This window comes from Anopheles gambiae, chromosome 3 (assembly GCF_943734735.2).
Source record: "Anopheles gambiae chromosome 3, idAnoGambNW_F1_1, whole genome shotgun sequence".
Lineage (NCBI taxonomy): Eukaryota > Metazoa > Arthropoda > Insecta > Diptera > Culicidae > Anopheles > Anopheles gambiae.
Window position 1 is genome coordinate 74,449,533 of NC_064602.1, and position 17,637 is coordinate 74,467,169.

Genomic DNA, 17,637 nt, shown 5'->3' on the forward strand with positions numbered 1-17,637 from the left:
ATCGCTCGTCGCATCTGGCAGAACACCGTATCACGGTTTTCCTTCGAGTGGGCACATTCGGAATGCCGTAGACACGTCTGCGTTGGGGAGGGAAGCGGAGCACGGAAGAAGAAGTACGGAATCAGGACGCGTCACATTCGCTCGGGCGTCAGGTTTTGCTGCTCCGGCTGACTTACCTTCGATGATGTTAGCAGCATCATTGTCGAACGCTCGAGAACTTGTCGTGCCGAGGACATCTGGGCCCGTCTTCGCTCGTCCTTCAAGTCGTTCTGTCGATTGCCTGCCCGTTGAAATGGGAGAAGGGAAAAGGAGCATATAAGCGCACATGTCACAGCGTTGAATGTGTATGTGAGAAATCAACTCCTAGCAAGCAGTTCTTTTCGACCAATTCCTAAAGCTTGTCATGATCCTCATGAACAGAAAAAACAAATAAATCTTATTGTTCCGTAAGTTCCTGTCAGTTTAGAAGCTTATAGAACTCAGTCTCACATGGAAAGCTCACAAATGAATATCTCGAAGGAGTGTTTGCGTTCACCCTATGCACACACACACACACACACACACACTAGGGACACAACACAGGCGATTAATTTAATTAATCCCATTAAATCTTTCCCACTTTCAATTTATGACCCGCAATTATGAACCGGTTAGGAGGGCAAGCTAACCACTTGCCCGGTGACCCCGGTCCCTGTGCAGCAACGGTGGCGAATGCTGTGCAAACGGCAAATACCACATCCTTCATAACCTTCCCCAAGCCTCCCTGCACACACACTCACACGCTCCCTTTCCTCTGTTGTCAACGACATAGTGTCGTTGACCGCATACCATGTCAAGTTATTACACCAGGAATCATAAATTTTCACACGTTTCCCCCATCGCGCTGTCGCAGCCTTCGAGCGGGTCGCGATGGCTACCGCCCCACATCACGCCTCCTCTCCTGATCCTTTGAACCTGTTCGGCTCCTTTACATCGCGGGGGGGATTTTATTTTAATCTGGAACCTCTTCTATCCCGTGCGCTGTGTGTGTGAGAATGGGTAGAAAGACTTTTGCGTTCCAATCTTAAAAAGGGTGGAAAACGGTTGAGTGACAGTTATGAGAAGCAAGCGATGAGATTAGAGCACCGGGAAGGGATAAGCCGATTAAACTTTACCTAGCTCACTCTCTCTCTCTCTCTCTCTTTCTTACTCTCTCGCTCTCTCGCTCTCTCTCTCTCTCTCTCTCTTTCTTCACTTAGATTTATTGGAAATGAAAATGCCTTATAAAACGCCGGGGTGTAAAATACTGTCTTTTTTATCCTCAGTAAAATGTTCCTTCGCTTTCCTGTTGAGGTCGTTATAGGAGGGGCCATAGAAAAGTTTTACATTAAATTATGGAATTTCGGTCGAAATTTATAACGTTTTCAAAATGCTTTACCACGCTAAGGTTATCATCATGGCGATATGAATTTATGTTTACTTTTATGAAATATCTGCGTGGAATCGAATCGAAAAATGAAATCGTTTTTGCTAATGGTCAAGCTTGATTTATTGCTAACAAGCATATCAACGAATACCCCGATATCCTTTGGAAAGTGATTGTCTCGTCTGGTTCCAATTAGATATCATAAAACCCTCACTACCATATCATAAGTCTGTATCCAATCATTTAAACACACATATTCTTATCGCTCAGCTCAAAAGCCACATTTGTGAATAGCGAAACCATGTGAATAGCGAAACCAACCAGAAAGAAATACACAAACAATGCCGAACCATTTATCAGCGTGAAGAGAAGTTTTATGTGGGTGTGTCTTGCCCTATCACATGAGGCTCCATTCACATGTGCTTTCTTCATTTCCGTAGTCAGACTAAATTGAACCATCCAGCTGCTGCTGCTGCTAACAACCAGAAGGGATTTTGATGGGCTCCATACTGCTTTTTTATGCTGCGCAGTTAGTCATCCGTAATGCCCGGGACCATTTCTTTATTATAATTCGTCTCGGTGTGGGCAGATGGATCGGAATCGGCCTCCCTAACCCTTCGCTAACGAACGTACTGAAACCGTGTCCGGGGCGTGTCCCTTACACACGACGTACAAGACACAGAACATAGAGTTAAAGCAAACAAATGAAGTCATTTCTGTCAAAGTTCTCAAAGGATAGATATATCAGGTGACGTAAGAAACTGTGTAAGACACATTCACAAGCTCAAAATCACACACACACATGTAAGGAGAAACAGATGTTCATAAAGCTGCTCGTACTTTGCGGGACATGAGCCCGGTAAATCCCATCCCGATCGTAAAACATTGTTAAACTTGAGTTTAAGTATGAAATATGGCTACGATTCGAACAAGCATGTAGGATATTTTGCTTAAACTTAGCCAGACACTCACACACGCGATTGTGAGACAACCCAAAAGGGGCAAGGACTGTCCATGAAAAAAATCGAAAATCAATGCCATCACAAAACTATTTCTATTCCACTTGATTAACGAGCCAAAGAGTTATGGGTGCCATTTCTCCCTTCATGCACTATGAAAAAGCCTCATTATTCTAAGGGAGACGGAACGGCCCAAGCCGAAAGAAAATGTGAAATAGAGTACCGAGGAAAAAAAGCGTGTCGAGCTAAATCGTTCACCCTTCACTGAGCATTCAGCGGCGGCGGCGGAAACAAATAAAAGGAAAAGCACGGAAGAGAAAGCCGAGCCACCGAATCAAACAACGATTTACATTCTTTCGCTTTTTCGACCCATGACCGCGCTGCACATGGCTTTGAAAAGCACCCGGAAGCGAACGGTTTCCGGTTGCATTTGGAGCAGGCTTCCTTCCCCGACCGCGTGGGCTGTGTGACGTGTCTAGTGGGCCGTTAAATTAAAACAATTTTCTTATAAATAGCTCATTGGTCAATTTCTTTTCCGCCTTTTTTTTGCAGCGATCCCGAAGCACCAAAGGCAGGAGCAGCACGAAGCGCAAACAGGAAGCTCTTGCTTACGGTTCAAACTGGGTGAAGAAATATTTGTGCCTAGCACGAGAGCCCATTCCAAAATAGGGGGAACATTGCAGTGAACCGACGGACACTCGGACATGGCTGGCAGTCCTTTGGAGGGGATTTGGTTTTTGGAGTGTTCACTCACCTGTAACATGCGCCAGCTCGACCATCTCTGCACCGAACACTGAGAACGCTTTCACGAATTCTGTAAAATTGGCCACTGATTCTAATCTACCTAAAGTTCTAGCTACCTGTTTGGGGAAGGAGAAGCAAAACCAGCATTAAGACATTGGTGGCTTCTGGTTGCGTAGATGCCTCACAATAGTTACCCTGTCTTTGGCTAATAATAACTGCTTCACGACCACTATGTCCGCCAGCAGCAGGACACGCGTCACCGAACTGAGCAGCGTCCGGGCGGCGCGTATCATCGGTCCCCTGTCGTCGATCGGGTTTGGCCGCGGCGAGTATCCGACCGTCGGATCTGTTGCCGCTATATCACATAAGCGCTCTATCGATGAGCCTGCAAAGAGAAGGATAGAGAAATTTCACAGTTTTAAACAACAAGAAGAGACATTTTTGTAAATAAAATCAAACATTTTCGGTCCTTTGCCGACTTGAACTCACACCCTGTTATAAGGAGTATCTCGCCCTGCCGCGTCGCGCCATTCGTTTACCCCTGAATGTTGGCATGTGATGCATAATACAAGCGTTGTTCAGCTCAATCTACTACCACCATGCCAGATCCGAGCAATTCATTCCCCCAACAGGAAGCTTCATAAATTTTAAAGCACTTTTCGTTTATTGCCTATCCGTACGATTTCATTTCGCTTTTGCAAATTTATAATGATTGCATTTGTTATTGAAGTTCGTGATGGAAGTGGTGCTCGATGATGATCTCGTCTGGAACCAATAATTCTTTTCCCATTTTCCACTTTGCCTTTGTCTTTGTGGAGCTGTGTGCTTTTGGTTTATTTGCTCTCGCTGCTTTCAAACAGGTTGTTTCGTTCCGAGTAGCGAGTACATAAATCTGAGATAATAAATCTACTCCATTGCATATGAAGAGCCTTCCCGAAGAGCAGACACGCTTTTATTAACCAACAGCCTATGCCATTGTCCCTCCTCCTCCATGTCCCTTTGTTGCGTTCTTCCTTTTTGGACAAACATTTTTACAAAATTAAAATGTTCTCCATGCATTTTACGACCAGTTTCCCTGTCTTTATGCACCGTCATTACTTTTCATGGTGTACTTGTAGGAGAAAAAGCGTGTAAAAGCGTACGAGTGTACCTTGATTTGTTCTAGCGACTTCTGATCGCAAACACGCAAGCAAAGTCTAGCATGGTTCCCCTCCAAAATGTGCCCTTTCTGCTGGCAGTGAGTGACCTCTCACATACCACACCGGAAAATAACCATAATCATAGCCTCGTCAACTACAATGACCCATCCGATTCAGTTATCCATAATTCAATTGTCATTCCCTGTGCATGCCCCCCATGGGACAACTGTCGTAAAGTCCATTGGAAGAGTCCGTCCATCTAGCCCATTCCCTGCAAATGCCTTTACAGTGCAATGCAGCTACTCTCTTGCTGCTGGAGAAAGCAGCCCGCACCGAAATGACACACTGTTGATGGCCGGAGCTGTAACGAAGCCGTGTCGTAAACTTTACACCTTCTCCCTTGCCATGCGTCCCATCGCACGACACGGCCAGTGGTAAAGTAAGCGTAAAACAAACCCTTACAGACCATTGCTTGGCAATGTTTTGCCGGGGGTTTTGCGTGTTGGGCGCTTCACTGGGTACACAGTTAGAGAGTGTACTTTTCACGCCGCCGTGCGTGCCGATTTTCACAGCTCAGCTCGTTGTTTTACGGAGCGTAAAATTTGCCAGCTGGAGCGTTGGCTATAGAGGGAGTAAACACAACAAAACCAGTAAAACGATTGGCTGTGGTGCAAGTAATTTCTTCGGAAGATCAAGTACCTCACTGAGTTCGAGAGGAAATCGGAATGAGAAAAACACTCTTTCGGGCACAACCACAAAAAAGGTGTTTCCCAAAATTTCCCTCACTTTAGCAAAACGGTCTGGCAGATTTAATTACGGCTTTGACGGCACCAGCACTTGACCGGCACCACGCACCAATACCAAAACTTCATGCCACTTGGCAATATTGCAGCGTAAAATCTAATTTCAAACATCATTGCCAAAGGCCGGCTTTCAGCTACCTTCTTGCCTGGTACCTTCTATCCTTCTTCGTACTAGCACAAAAAGTAAACAGTGCAGTGTAGAAAGTTTTTGATTGGACTATTTGAAAAGTTTGCATATTTTATCGTGCATCCTGCAAACTGTGTGGACACGTACCACCTCACACCCACTTGCACCTTCAACACCTAGCGCCCTGAGCTCTAGTGGTGTGCATTCTGCAAACGCATCGCTGCTGCGGTTTCCGTTTGCTCTAACCGCTACCGGAACAAACACTACGGGTGATTTTCGTTTAACTTTCACTGTCACGATCCTTGGCTGCGTTTGGGGCGGGCGTACTGCGGTGTTATTGCAGTACGTCAGCGAGAGATGCAGCACTTGCGAAAAGGGAAATGTTTTCCCTCTTTATGTGAGTGTGTGTGTGTGTGTGTGTGTGTGTGTGTGTGTGTGTGTGTGTGTGTGTGTGTGTGTGTGTGTGTGTGTGTGTGTGTGTGTGTGTGTGTGTGTGTGTGTGTGTGTGTGTGTGTGTGTGTGTGTGTGTGTGTGTGTGTGTGTGTGTGTGTGTGTGTGTGTGTGTGTGTGTGTGTGTGTGTGTGTGTTTGTATGTGAGTTTAGAGGTTTTCCGTTGGAGCTGCAGAGTTCGAACAAACGGTTATTTATACTATCTTTTGGAAAGGAGAGAATAGTATCCTTTTCAGATGGAATGATACAATAATACTGCGTCGTATCCATTACATAGTTGTTAAAGCGACTAAATTAAACCTACTGAGGTAAAACAGACGTGAAGTTTAGCACAAAACAACCGACCGAAGCAAGTAAATTGAACATCAATTTATTCAATCAAAAATTCAATCTCAATTTAATTTGCTGCTCCTAATCTTCCCAATCCACCTGTCGCTGATGAAAAGCGAAACTTCGTGTTGCTTCAGCACTCATAAAAACTTTACCCTGTTCCATACAAATCCTAACCTTTCTTCCCACGGCAAATGACTTGTACCCAAAAGACTCGCCGCTTTAGCCTTCTTTCACTCCCACAGATTTAACTCCCCACTACAAAGGTGCAAAAAGGGGTTTTGCGCCTGATATCGTGTTTTCCACCTATTGCCTGTTTGCCTGTTTGCCGATACCTTTCTTCTGGCCGGCTTTTGTGTAGTGCGCGCCTTCAGATAAGACTGAGAAATGTAGTAAAATGTTGCGCTTTACTTGCAACACTGTAGCGCGTTTTTTTTTTTTTGGTTGTTGCTTCCCATCCAAGCAGAGAGGCACAGCAAACGAATTTTTGCTTCAGCGTGGCGTTAAACAAGCCAATTTTACGATCCCACCCATAAACACGATAACATGATAATGCGAAACCTATAAAATTCACCGCCACCGTAGGCGGCGGTCGTTGGTGCTGGTGAATTGGAAAGCTCCGGGTGACTCGCCTTGTTTTTTTCGCCCGCTTCCTGTGCTAGACGATGCACGTTGTCGGCGCAAGGAATGCGCGATATTGCGTATCCGTGTGTGTTGATGTTACATGGTGGTGGTGGTGGTGGTGGTAGTAGTGGGAAAATTACCCCACCCCAGAAACGGAAGGAGCACAATTTTACACAAGCGACGAAAGAAAACACACTCGCTACTAACAGCAGCAGCCGGTGACCGGTAGCTCGTCTGGCTTCGACCGGTGAAGTGATTTAAGGCTTCAATTAGTATGGGATTTAGCGTCAGCTGGTGTGCCTTATTTTTTCTTTGCTTGTTTCGCTACAATCACACACACATAGACAAACACACACACACACTCACAGCGGAGTAATTGAGCTTCCCGCAACAATCAAACGAGCAGTACAGCAGAATGGTCCCACAAGTCATGGTGGTGGTACATCTGTCCACGTCAGAGCCCATAATCGCCCAGCTGATACACTAATGGACCAATGTCTGGTTCGTTCCTTCGTTCGATTCGTTTCAAACTTCCCCCCGTAGGAGGGATTTGATAAATATGAAACCGGTCTTACATTCCCATCTACTCATGTGTGTAGTGTGCGCGAACGATATTTCTCATCAAAATCCATTCATTATTCAACTCCAATAGCAAAGGGAGGGCTTGGCGATCGGTTATTTGTGAAAACAGAAAAGACGCTCAAGTTGAATTTGAAATGGTGCTGACAAAGCGTATGAAAGTAAACAAGTTTAACTAAACAACAGTATTCTCAATTTCTTTTCGACAGCTCGGATTCATTTGAACTCATCCAACTCGTTAGGCATCATTACGTTAAAATCTTTTCAGCAAGCTTTTCCATCACTCGTATCGCCACACAGAATGACAGCGCATTTCCTGCAGCTGATGACACCCTTATTAAGTGCTCTGGATACATTGCTTCCACGTATCGCTTCCATTGCAGTTTATTAATTAAACGCAAAAGCACACAAATCGCCCGTTTCGTCCGCGCGCGCACACGCCAGTGAGCAATCGCGCCTGCGAGCGGCATCAATCCGTGCCTGCATGAAGCGATTGCCACGAATTGCTATTTTGCGTATTTCCAACCCCGTGCACACTTTGCCAGCGACGAAACTAAACACCGCCCAACGTACAATGCCGTTTTATCGCGCTCCACACTCGAACTGCAAATGAAAACATGTGGTGGAAATTAAGCGCAATTCGATATTTCGGTAGTGGGCCGGTAGTTCGGCTCGATCGAATGGAAATTAAAGAACGTACGACCATACATTCATGAGGCTCGTGAGCGAACTAGGTCAAGCTCGGACGGTCGGTCGTCATCAAATAACGAACAGCCTTTCCTTTCGCACTGTTTTTCTCTCACCCTCCCGAGGGGAACCTGATGGAAACAAACCACGCTTCATTGTTTTGCGCTTGAGCCATTCTCGTACCAGGACGGACCACCGGCTACACCGACGCCCGATCGTTGTGCGATAAAATTGGATAGGATGGCAATTAAAATTAAAGGTCTCCGTTTGTCTATTCTCGGTTCGCGCGGTTTTTACCAGGTCCGGGAAGCACTCTCGGGGTGGTGCGAGAACGGTGGCAAGCAGTGAAGCCCAACACCGTTTCCGTAACGCTTTGAAATGCTTTTAATGCTCCTCCGGGCTTTCACGACACTTTCGTTTTGCTTTTTTTTTTTGCTTTTTGGTCTTCGGTCCAGCAGGCGCGGCCTAGATAGCCCGCTTTCATTTCTAGGTTCACGTTCACACCACCAGCGAAAGGGGGTACAGTGCAGGATGTTCGTTTGGGTGGGCTTTTTCTTCCGTCAATTAAAAGTTTCTCTCAGCAGCCATTCCATCACCGCAAACGTTTCAGCTACGCAAGTATAATGGATGATTCGAACGATGTGTGTGTGTGTGTCACCGTGTTTTTTGTCGCCCTCGTTTCTTGCCTTGTGCACAAACTGCACAACGGGGAGGTATAGTTTTTCGATCGGTTGCGGCTTTTGTTCACATTCTAGGCTCTGTTCACGCCTGCAGGATGTCCGCCATTCCTCCACTCCGAGCGAGTGAGCGGTGCTATTTTAAATTCAAACCATGTTCCAGCTGCATTTTCAACTTTAACCACCAATCATATCGTTAGCCGTTGTGCTTTTGTGTCGATTGTGCGGGTGTGTGTCTTGTCAACAAAGTCCTGCTAATGCTAGCAACCATTTATTTGCCAATCAATCGTGGAGCATGGTCAAACTCCTCGGGTTTTATTAACACAAAAAAGACTGTCGACTATCATAATTATTTAGTTACTTTTATAAAACAGTTCATCAACTTAAAAACCTTTTCATCTATTTTATTATATATTTTATATTTCCACTGATTTTTTGTATCCGTAAAACAATTATTTCCTAATTGATTACAAAAATTAAAAAACGAAAATTACATAATGGAGCCGCCAGGTACTTGATGGAATCAAAATTTAATTATTATAAAAAAGAACTAATTGTTCAAAGGGTATAAACATTCCAAAAACAATGATCTCATCATTCTTTTTATATTTTATCATACACAAAAAATATGATTTATTTGCTAATCCATGTAACAGCTGCCGAGTGGCCAGTTGCATCATTTACTTTCCATCTTTTCTGAAAACGCTGCCAAAGAAGAAAAAAAACTACTATAAACATTCAAGAAGGACACACTCACAACTTTACTTCACACTCTATCATTACTGCAAAACAGTCCACTTCAAAAGCTGCGGAAAGTGGAAAAGTTGTCAAAGCAAGAAACTTATCGCTGGTACAGCCAGCCCTAGACCAAGCTCGCCCGCCCGGCTTGACCTGACATAGATTGATGCCGTACGGTGGCATCCGCTTGACCTGCTGTCTGATATAAAAACCATCAACAATATCACACTTTGCAAGCTCTATGGAATCCTTCATTCCCGTGGCCTCGTGCCTGCAGCCCAACTTTTCAGTGACATCGACTGTTGCTAAGGTTCAGACCACTGCAAGCTCGTCCGTCAAGGGTAAACTCATAAATAATACCAACGTGGATGGGTGTGAGGTGAGGATGGAGCGGGGCTAAGCTCAGCTACCACACCGACACTATCAATCACGTCTCAATGTGGCCGCGCGGTCACCGTCACCGTATGACTTGAGATAAATGTCGTATTGATTTTGTTCGTGATCGGGGCAAGAACCGGAGCAGGGGTGGGCAGCGACGGTTTTGAGACCTCTTACCTACCAACCGATGTACGTGTCTGCGATAGGAGAAGGAAACTTTTGTGATAATATGATGTGCTGACAACACAGGGAGTGCACCGGGAGGGAGGAGCTCTCAACGGTGAACGCCCTCAAGCTGGGGCTGCACATGGAGGACAAACTCGTTCCGTTGTTTGTCAAATAAGGCACTAGAGCCTTTCCCCCCAGGGCGGGTATTGGCTCTCATTATTTACAGCTTAAAATAGAGCTGCTTAAAAGAATCAATGGAGCTCTGTCAAGACGTTTCCCTTGCCCAATTATTTTCACTGCAAGCAAGTGTATTTAACGTGATTGTGAAAATCGAAAACTTGCATGACTTTGTACCCTCTACTAGTTCGTTTAAATACAAACGTCCAACCGACAAATTGCTATGGATTATAACATCACTTTTTCGGGGTTTCAAAACGAGGCGAAGCGCATAATTGTACCTTTGCACGCGGTTTGTGCTCCAAACTGCACCCAGCAAAATGCAACCAGTCACCGTTCGATGTCACTGATTGTCGCATTTACACCCGCAATCCAGCTGTTGTAGAATGGTTCATAATTTGACCTCCGCTTAACAGTGAACAAAACTCTCATGTGAGGGCCAGTTTGGACAACCACCATAACCTCAAAATCACCTAATCAACACAATCCGGACTACGCTCGCCGCACACGAGCTTACAATGTATGCGAAGCTGGCGGTGGTCAAAACCACCTGTAATCAAACCACCACTACGGCCATGGTGGGTGGCAACATGAACATCATACTCACTACACTCACCCACTACACCCACAGGCCCATATGCCACGTCTTGCCGATCGATGGGAACGGATAATTCGGGCCTGCAACTAAACTGTAACAATGTCATTAAAACGACCAATATTGCTTAAATTGGCATGTACCGTTCTCCGCTCTCCATCAACGATATTTTACACACACACACGTGATGCCAATAAGACGGTGTCTGAGTTTGCTTTGGAAATTGGATCGAGCATTCCTATTGGAAGCGGTAGCAAAGTGACCGAAGCGGGACGAAACTTACCGGCTGCTCGTGCCTCCTTGCAGGCATCGTACATGTCCTGCTTAATCTCGGGATTGTCATCTGCGATTGTCTCGCCGACCGTTACGAACCGCTCCACCGCCAGGTTCACCGCCTGGCCGACCCGTCCAATGGCGCGCATTTTCTGCTCCGATGTGTGATGCTGCTGCTCCGAACGATGCTGCACTAGGGTTGAGATCTGTGAGGTGGATGATATGGACGGAAAGAAAAGCGTCACAATGTAATGCAGTTCTGTACGAGCGGCGTGTTGAAAACGTTTGAAACATTTCACATGAAGCTGCACGAACCAGCAACATCTACAAGCGGTGAACGTAAGCAACAGTTTACGCTAAGAAGGCACGTTTTGGTCTCCAAGCATAAACGGTACTAAACAATAAGCTATTTAAAGGAAAATAAAGATAAGTGTTGATTGTGTTACATTTTAATGATTAAAAGATCCATAAAAATATTCAGCAAACTATAACTGACTACAAAATTACTTATTTCAACAAGTGTACGTGATCTAATCGACTGAATTTGCAGATTCTCATAATATTTAATTGCAGCTCAAAAACAATTATAACATTCGTCTCAAGGCTAATAATGCTCAAATCAGGCCATCGAATGATTCCTTTCCTACTGCTAGATATGCCCTTGGTTTTGCCATATAATCGGAGCTATAGCTTTGCTGTGCCATAGCAATAAGCTGAAATTAGCCTTGCCACTCGCTTGCACAAGCTTAAGAAAATTGACCTTATTCTGAGACACGAGCCAAGCTGCACAAGCAGCTCGAGTGCAAATCTAATTAAGTGCAAATTGAGACAACTGTTTGCCAATGTCGCCCAACATCCATTGTCTCGAAGATAATATCAATTATAATACAATTTATGGTCTACTTTTCACTACAATAGTTCGTGCAATTTTGGTAATTGTTGTGAGAAAAGTGCTTAAAAAAATTATGCAAGACAAATCAATCAATTGATAAAGTGTTTTTATTACTTAACTGTAAACAACTTCAAGATAACCTTTGTTTGCGATCAGTTCCATTTTCACTTAGCTAGAAACTAACTTCAATCCATAAGAGCTTTGTTCATTATGTATCGCAAAGCTCCTTTTACTCATTGCTCAGCCTTTCCTTGAGACATCAATTTAAAATTTTAGAACCTTCCGTTATCCTCGCCGTACAATAAATAAATTATTTGAAAGGCGCTATGATTTTTATTTACATTCAATTGTAAACCAACATATTCCACCGTATGGGATCGAATCAGCCATCCTGCCAGCCAGCCAGCCTGAGTGGAAAAATAATCATGGGAACCCAAGCTCTACCATCGATATCCCTTTTTTCCACCCCGCTCAATGCAAGACACATGTTTTCCCGCGGTGCTCAATCGACACGGCGTCACCGAGTGGAAACGAGAGCCACACACCCTTTCCCCGTTTGCTTTACGAGTGGTGCATTATTTATGGCGGTTGGTTCCCCGGTCGGTCGGGCGTCCCCGTCGCTCGTAAACTGGAAATTATTAGTATTCTACCCCGTTACCTTAGCACGTGCTACGGGATACAGCAGTCAATACGAGTCGATCGTAACTCGCCGCATTCGGTACAATACGAAAATGGCGTATGGTCGGGAAATAGAGCGCGAGATAGGAATACTAACGATACGATTTGAACGAACAAAGCCAAACGGTGCCTTTGATTTGAAAAACCAAGCATGATTTGTTCGGGCAAAGTCTTTACAGAAAACTTTCCACATTAATACAAAGAATCGAATCCACTGCCACTGTTCGGATAAATCGGTCTGTGTGAGATACGATCCGAACAGAAACGTTTAATGGCTGTAAATAGCGCTACCCGCCCAATTGCCATTTAATAAAGTGATCCATTCCGCTCGCAAAATACGCTGGCTGGGACGAAGGCTTTTAATGGCGAAATTTTACTATGTTGTTAATGATAGCCATTCGCTTGTTGGCCAGTTTTTGTTGTTGTTGTTGTTGTTGTTGCCATTTCGCGGCCAATCCCCCGGGGAGTATTGCAGTTCCGATTTTTTTCCCCCGCTGAAAACCAGTACAAGAAGAACAAGACCGACGAAACCGACATTGTTCCGAACGGTCCCGATCGACAGTAAATCAATTTCCGAACAAAGCAGCACTAAACTGGCTGCTGCTGCTGGAAAATTGACAGCAATTTTTATGAGCTAAACAGCTATAAAAGGCCAACCATCGGGTTGTTCGGAGGAAGAAACTTTTGCCCTGCCAATCGGGGAGGCAACCAGCAAAAATCGCTCGATCGAAAGTTACCGCTGTTCGGACGCAGCAGCACCAACAGCAAAAAAGTGCTCCCGTTCGGACGGCGGGTGAAAAATTGTGTAACATTCACGCCAGTCAGCCAGTCGTCGGTTTTGCTGGTACGCGATTCACCCGTGTCAGCACTTTTTGACAGGATGCTCATCCGCCAACGGAGCTTTCCGGCTAAGACCGCCCGGTCCAGCATTAGGGAGAGTAATTCAGGATTATTGCTAAATAAGGTTTCACACGATCCAACAGAAGTAGCAGCAACAACAAAAAAACGAAAGAAACACGTCCAACTCCACATTCCATAAATCACCTTCCCACGCGATTTTCATCCCGGGGCATTGGAAATCCCACCGCCCTACGCTTCTAAAACCATTACTAACGTTCGACAAATTTGAACTGGCGCGGTAAAGTGCCTTCGCGAAGCCATCGGAAGCCCGTACCCGTGGGCGGGGTGCGCTTTATCCGTAGCAAATTTTGCATACCATTTTTCCTGTGTGATCCACCACGCGTCCCGCTTCCCGAACGAGCGCTCCAAACGAATCTTGTTGCGTTCCGTCCGTGCCTAGAACCGTGCTTAACTTTCCTTCCCCTTACAGCACAGAGTATGTGTGTATGTGTGTGTCAGGGTGAATGTTTCATCTGTGTTTCGACAAAGCTTCAACCGATCAGCCGCTCCACAGAGGGACAGAGCCCGTCGACTGGGAACGCCGGGAGACGTTTAAGACGGTTCTGGCCTTTTGATGAGCGAGCGGGCGTCGAAACTTTGAAGCGAATTGAACTTTTCTCTTGTCGTGTGTTGCGGTTGATTTAAACTTTGACGTCTACAATTTCTTCGGAGGGATCCTACATCAGCTCAACCGGGCACGTTGAATATTAATCATCAAAGTTCGTTCCGCTCAAAAGCGGGCATATTATTTGAACAGGTTACATCGTACCTTTTCAAACGGTGTGGGTGTGCGTTCTTTTTCGATAGCGTCTTGATAACATAAACCATTCCCCTTGTCTTTTGGTCTGTAATTATATGTGCACGTAAAAGTTTCTTCATTTCACACAAAAAAAGTACAATTTATTACACGAACTCATCTTGTGCTTAAAAAATGCCCTTAAAGTACGCATTTGCCTTCTTTTCATTTTAAAGCTCCAAACTGGTAAAACACATTAACCCGTGTACACTTTTTTACGGTTTGGCTTTTACATTCAACACAGCTCTACCTATTCTGTGCTCACCCTAAATGTGTTTTTTTTTTGCGCAAGTCAAAGAAAGTAAGGAATTATTTGTGAAACGTGGGCTTCTTTTTTTAAACTGCACACTTTATACCCAACAAATAAATGTTGGTTTGTTTAAGGTACTTTTGGGAAGGATCAGAGGGCTTTCATTTCTAATGCTTCTTTCATCTTCATGGCGCTTAGCACTACCTACACACGGTAACAGAATAAATTGTATTTAAATGAAGATTCAAGGAATAATTCTGTTTTTTGCAACTTTTTAATAGAAAATACAACCACAAAGACCATCAACAAACTCGGCAAATGCGTCCGAACCGACAGAAGAAATATAAATAAAGTCTTCCGATAAAAAGGCTTGAGTAACAAAATAATCGATTATATATGCATTACAATACGACAGCTGAAAAAATAAATTTATTAATTTAATATAAAATTAAAAACAGCTGATTAATGGTAGGAACAAGTCCCCGCTGGTGGCTGAGCACTGCAAACGCCCGCTCGCATGAACACACTCAACTCTGCTCTAGAAAGAGCAGTTCAATAAACACATGAACACAAGGCAGCTTAGCAGCACTGACAACATCAACACTGGCTGGCTGCTGCAAGACGCAAAACCCCATTCGCCCAGTAGTATTGGTTATCTGCTGCGCCGTAAACAACATTCACTCCACAATCCGGCGGCGAACCACTTGTAATAATAATCTCCGCTTTATTGTGCAACGGGCTTTCTTACCGAAAAGACGTGTGCTTGTGCGTCACAGTGTGCTCTCAACATGTTGTTCCCTTGGGAATGGTTAGTTTTGTCTGTATTGTTGTCAAACTTTAAGGTGATTTATCGCAAGTGATTGTGTATTGGGAATCATATTAAACTGCATCTCTCTTCCTGCAGTACTGCATGGGTGTGGTGGAACCCGTTCTAATCGTGCACGGTGGAGCAGGAACCGTTTCGGAAGATCGTATACCGGGCAAACTGCGCGGTGTCACACTGGCGGCCAAGGTCGGCTACCAAGTGCTGGCCCGCAATGGCACGGTGGTGGAAGCGGTCGAGCAAGCCGTGCGCATCATGGAGGCGGATCGGTTCTTCAACGCCGGCTACGGAGCGGCCCTCAACATCGAGGGAGACGTCGAGCTGGACGCAAGCATAATGGACGGTGCAACGAAGGCCACCGGCAGCCTGAGCGGCCTGCGCGATCTGCTTCACCCGATCTCGCTGGCCCGTGACGTAATGGAACGCTCCGGCCATAACTTCCTCATCGGAGACGGATTGGTTTCCTTCGCGCTGGACCGTGGCTTTCGCTTTCTGGAGCCCCCGGGACAGCTGGTCACCCAGTACTCAATGGATGCCCTCGAGGAGTGGAAAGCATCCGACCAAAGCTACCGCTCGGGCGAAGGTGGTACGGTCGGTGCGGTAGCGATCGATGCAAATGGCAACATTGCAGCGGCTACCTCGACCGGCGGTGTCACAGGCAAGCGGGTCGGACGCGTCGGAGACACGCCTATCATTGGGTCCGGGACGTACGCCGATAACGGGTTGGGCGGTGTGTCACTCACAGGCGATGGCGATATCATCATGAAGGTATGCCTCGCATACGACGTGCTGCGGACGGCTCAGCTGACCGACCGCGCGCTGCAACCGGTCGCCGACGAGCTGCTGGACGCGATGAGCGCCGCGCTCGGCGGTACGGCCGGACTGGTGGCGCTGGACCGGGTGGGCAATGTGGCTGTCGCACACAACTCGCTGCACATGTCGTGGGCTTATCAACGGGGCGATACGGTAGCGTACGGGGCGAGCAAGGAAGATTTCAACCTGATGCCTGCCACTGACACCCCGTTCGATCCACTCCCGGGAGGAATGTGATTTGGAAGATTGTTGGAACAATAAAGCCGATAAGTGCGACAAGACAAAACAAACGCGAAACGGGCGAAACGAAACGCTTTCTTCTTTAGACAAGATACACAGAAAACAGACAATTGAATTAAAGATGAAACGCAAGAACGGGCGGGTAGGGTAAAATTTTAATATGGCAATTTATTTCACCTTCCACTCCATTCCTTCATTATCTTGCCCAAGCACGACGACGTTTTCGCTTCGTCAAAACCATACAAAAATGGTGCATTTAATTTCATTCATCTTTCACCGCAACAAACGCGCGATCGCAAGGGACTGATAAAAAACAGATTTATTCTCCCTTTTGTGTGTGTGTGTGTGTGTGTGTGTGTGTGTGTGTGTGCGAGCGCGCCATCTTGTACCGTGTCCGTGGTTCTTCTTTTTTTTTTCTTCTTCTGCCAGACACCGTCTTAAACTCAAAATAATGAGGCGAAAAGCTAATGCTGAAATAAGCTGACCGTTAATTTTATCAAGATTAAGCGCCATTAATCTTGCTGCCGGTGCCGGTGCAGAAGAAAATTCGCCGGGCGCTGGGAAAAATGAGCATCCGAAATATAGAGAGAAAAAACAAAACAATAAGCCGGCAATTCCAGCGCTGTACACCCACGCAGCATTATGACAGCGGGGTCCTGTTAATGGGAATTCTAGAGCTTTTGCTTAACGCTTTTTGCTTTCTGGATCTTTGTGGAACGGTTGAAATTATATTTTTTTGAATCATACCCTATTAAACACTATTTTAACCGTGGATTTACATACTTTTTATAATTTGCTTATTTTTTATTAATATTGTTGAGCTATTTCTAATCAGTAATCTGTTAAATATTCATCATGGCTCATGATCGTCTGTTCTTGGTTTAAAGACTAATAATACATGGAAATTAGCCAATAAGGCCCTTCACGATTCTAGTCAGCTTTTTGTATGGAGTTTGACAGTTGCAGGCTGAATTCATGTAAACACTCCATTAAAAACCACACACAACTCTAACCTACACTTTTCAGTCTAGATTATTCTAGCCTCAAAGCTAGAATTAGATTCGAGTACCTGCTAGAAAAATCGCAAAACAAGCTGGTGTTTACATTTATCCCAAGGTGCATTAAAGAGATCTGGTGATGGAATCCAGAATAAAAGTGTATGTAGTCCAGGTGGTCTGATAGCATGTTTTTATAACCAAATTTGAATATCACTTTTTGACAAAATGGGTGGAAACTTTTGTTCAAACAAGCTTTCTGGAGGCTTGACGAATTCATAAAACACTCTTAAAATGTTCATTCAGAAGCAGAAGCGATAAAATTAAGCCTTCTTAATTCATACACTTTGGGATAAGCCCACCTGTATATTATATTCACTTAGATAGCTGCTCGAAA

General features: G+C 45.1%; 2 protein-coding genes across 11 annotated transcripts in view; one reads left to right on the forward strand and one right to left on the reverse strand.

Annotated features, from left to right (window-relative positions):
• The window catches only part of LOC1270830 (alpha-catulin), a 72,356-nt gene that overhangs the window by 18,027 nt on the left and 36,692 nt on the right, over positions 1-17,637 (reverse strand). For all 10 annotated transcript variants that reach the window (XR_009765942.1, XM_061655698.1, XM_061655696.1 and 7 more), the window contains 5 exons: positions 10,864-11,059; positions 3,303-3,493; positions 3,119-3,224; positions 177-280; positions 1-77 (listed from right to left, as the gene is read on the reverse strand). The exon at positions 1-77 is cut by the window's left edge and continues 70 nt beyond it. Coding sequence is in view for 9 of the 10 variants with exons in the window: in XM_061655698.1 (XP_061511682.1) it covers positions 1-77; positions 177-280; positions 3,119-3,224; positions 3,303-3,493; positions 10,864-11,059 (674 nt within the window). In the remaining variant the exon portion in view is untranslated. The remainder of the gene's footprint in view (positions 78-176; positions 281-3,118; positions 3,225-3,302; positions 3,494-10,863; positions 11,060-17,637) is intronic.
• LOC1270829 (probable isoaspartyl peptidase/L-asparaginase GA20639) lies at positions 14,940-16,295 on the forward strand. Its single transcript, XM_061658542.1, has 2 exons — positions 14,940-15,211; positions 15,274-16,295. The coding sequence occupies exons 1-2, from the start codon at positions 15,158-15,160 to the stop codon at positions 16,240-16,242; spliced, it is 1,023 nt and encodes a 340-aa protein (XP_061514526.1). The 5' UTR covers positions 14,940-15,157; the 3' UTR covers positions 16,243-16,295.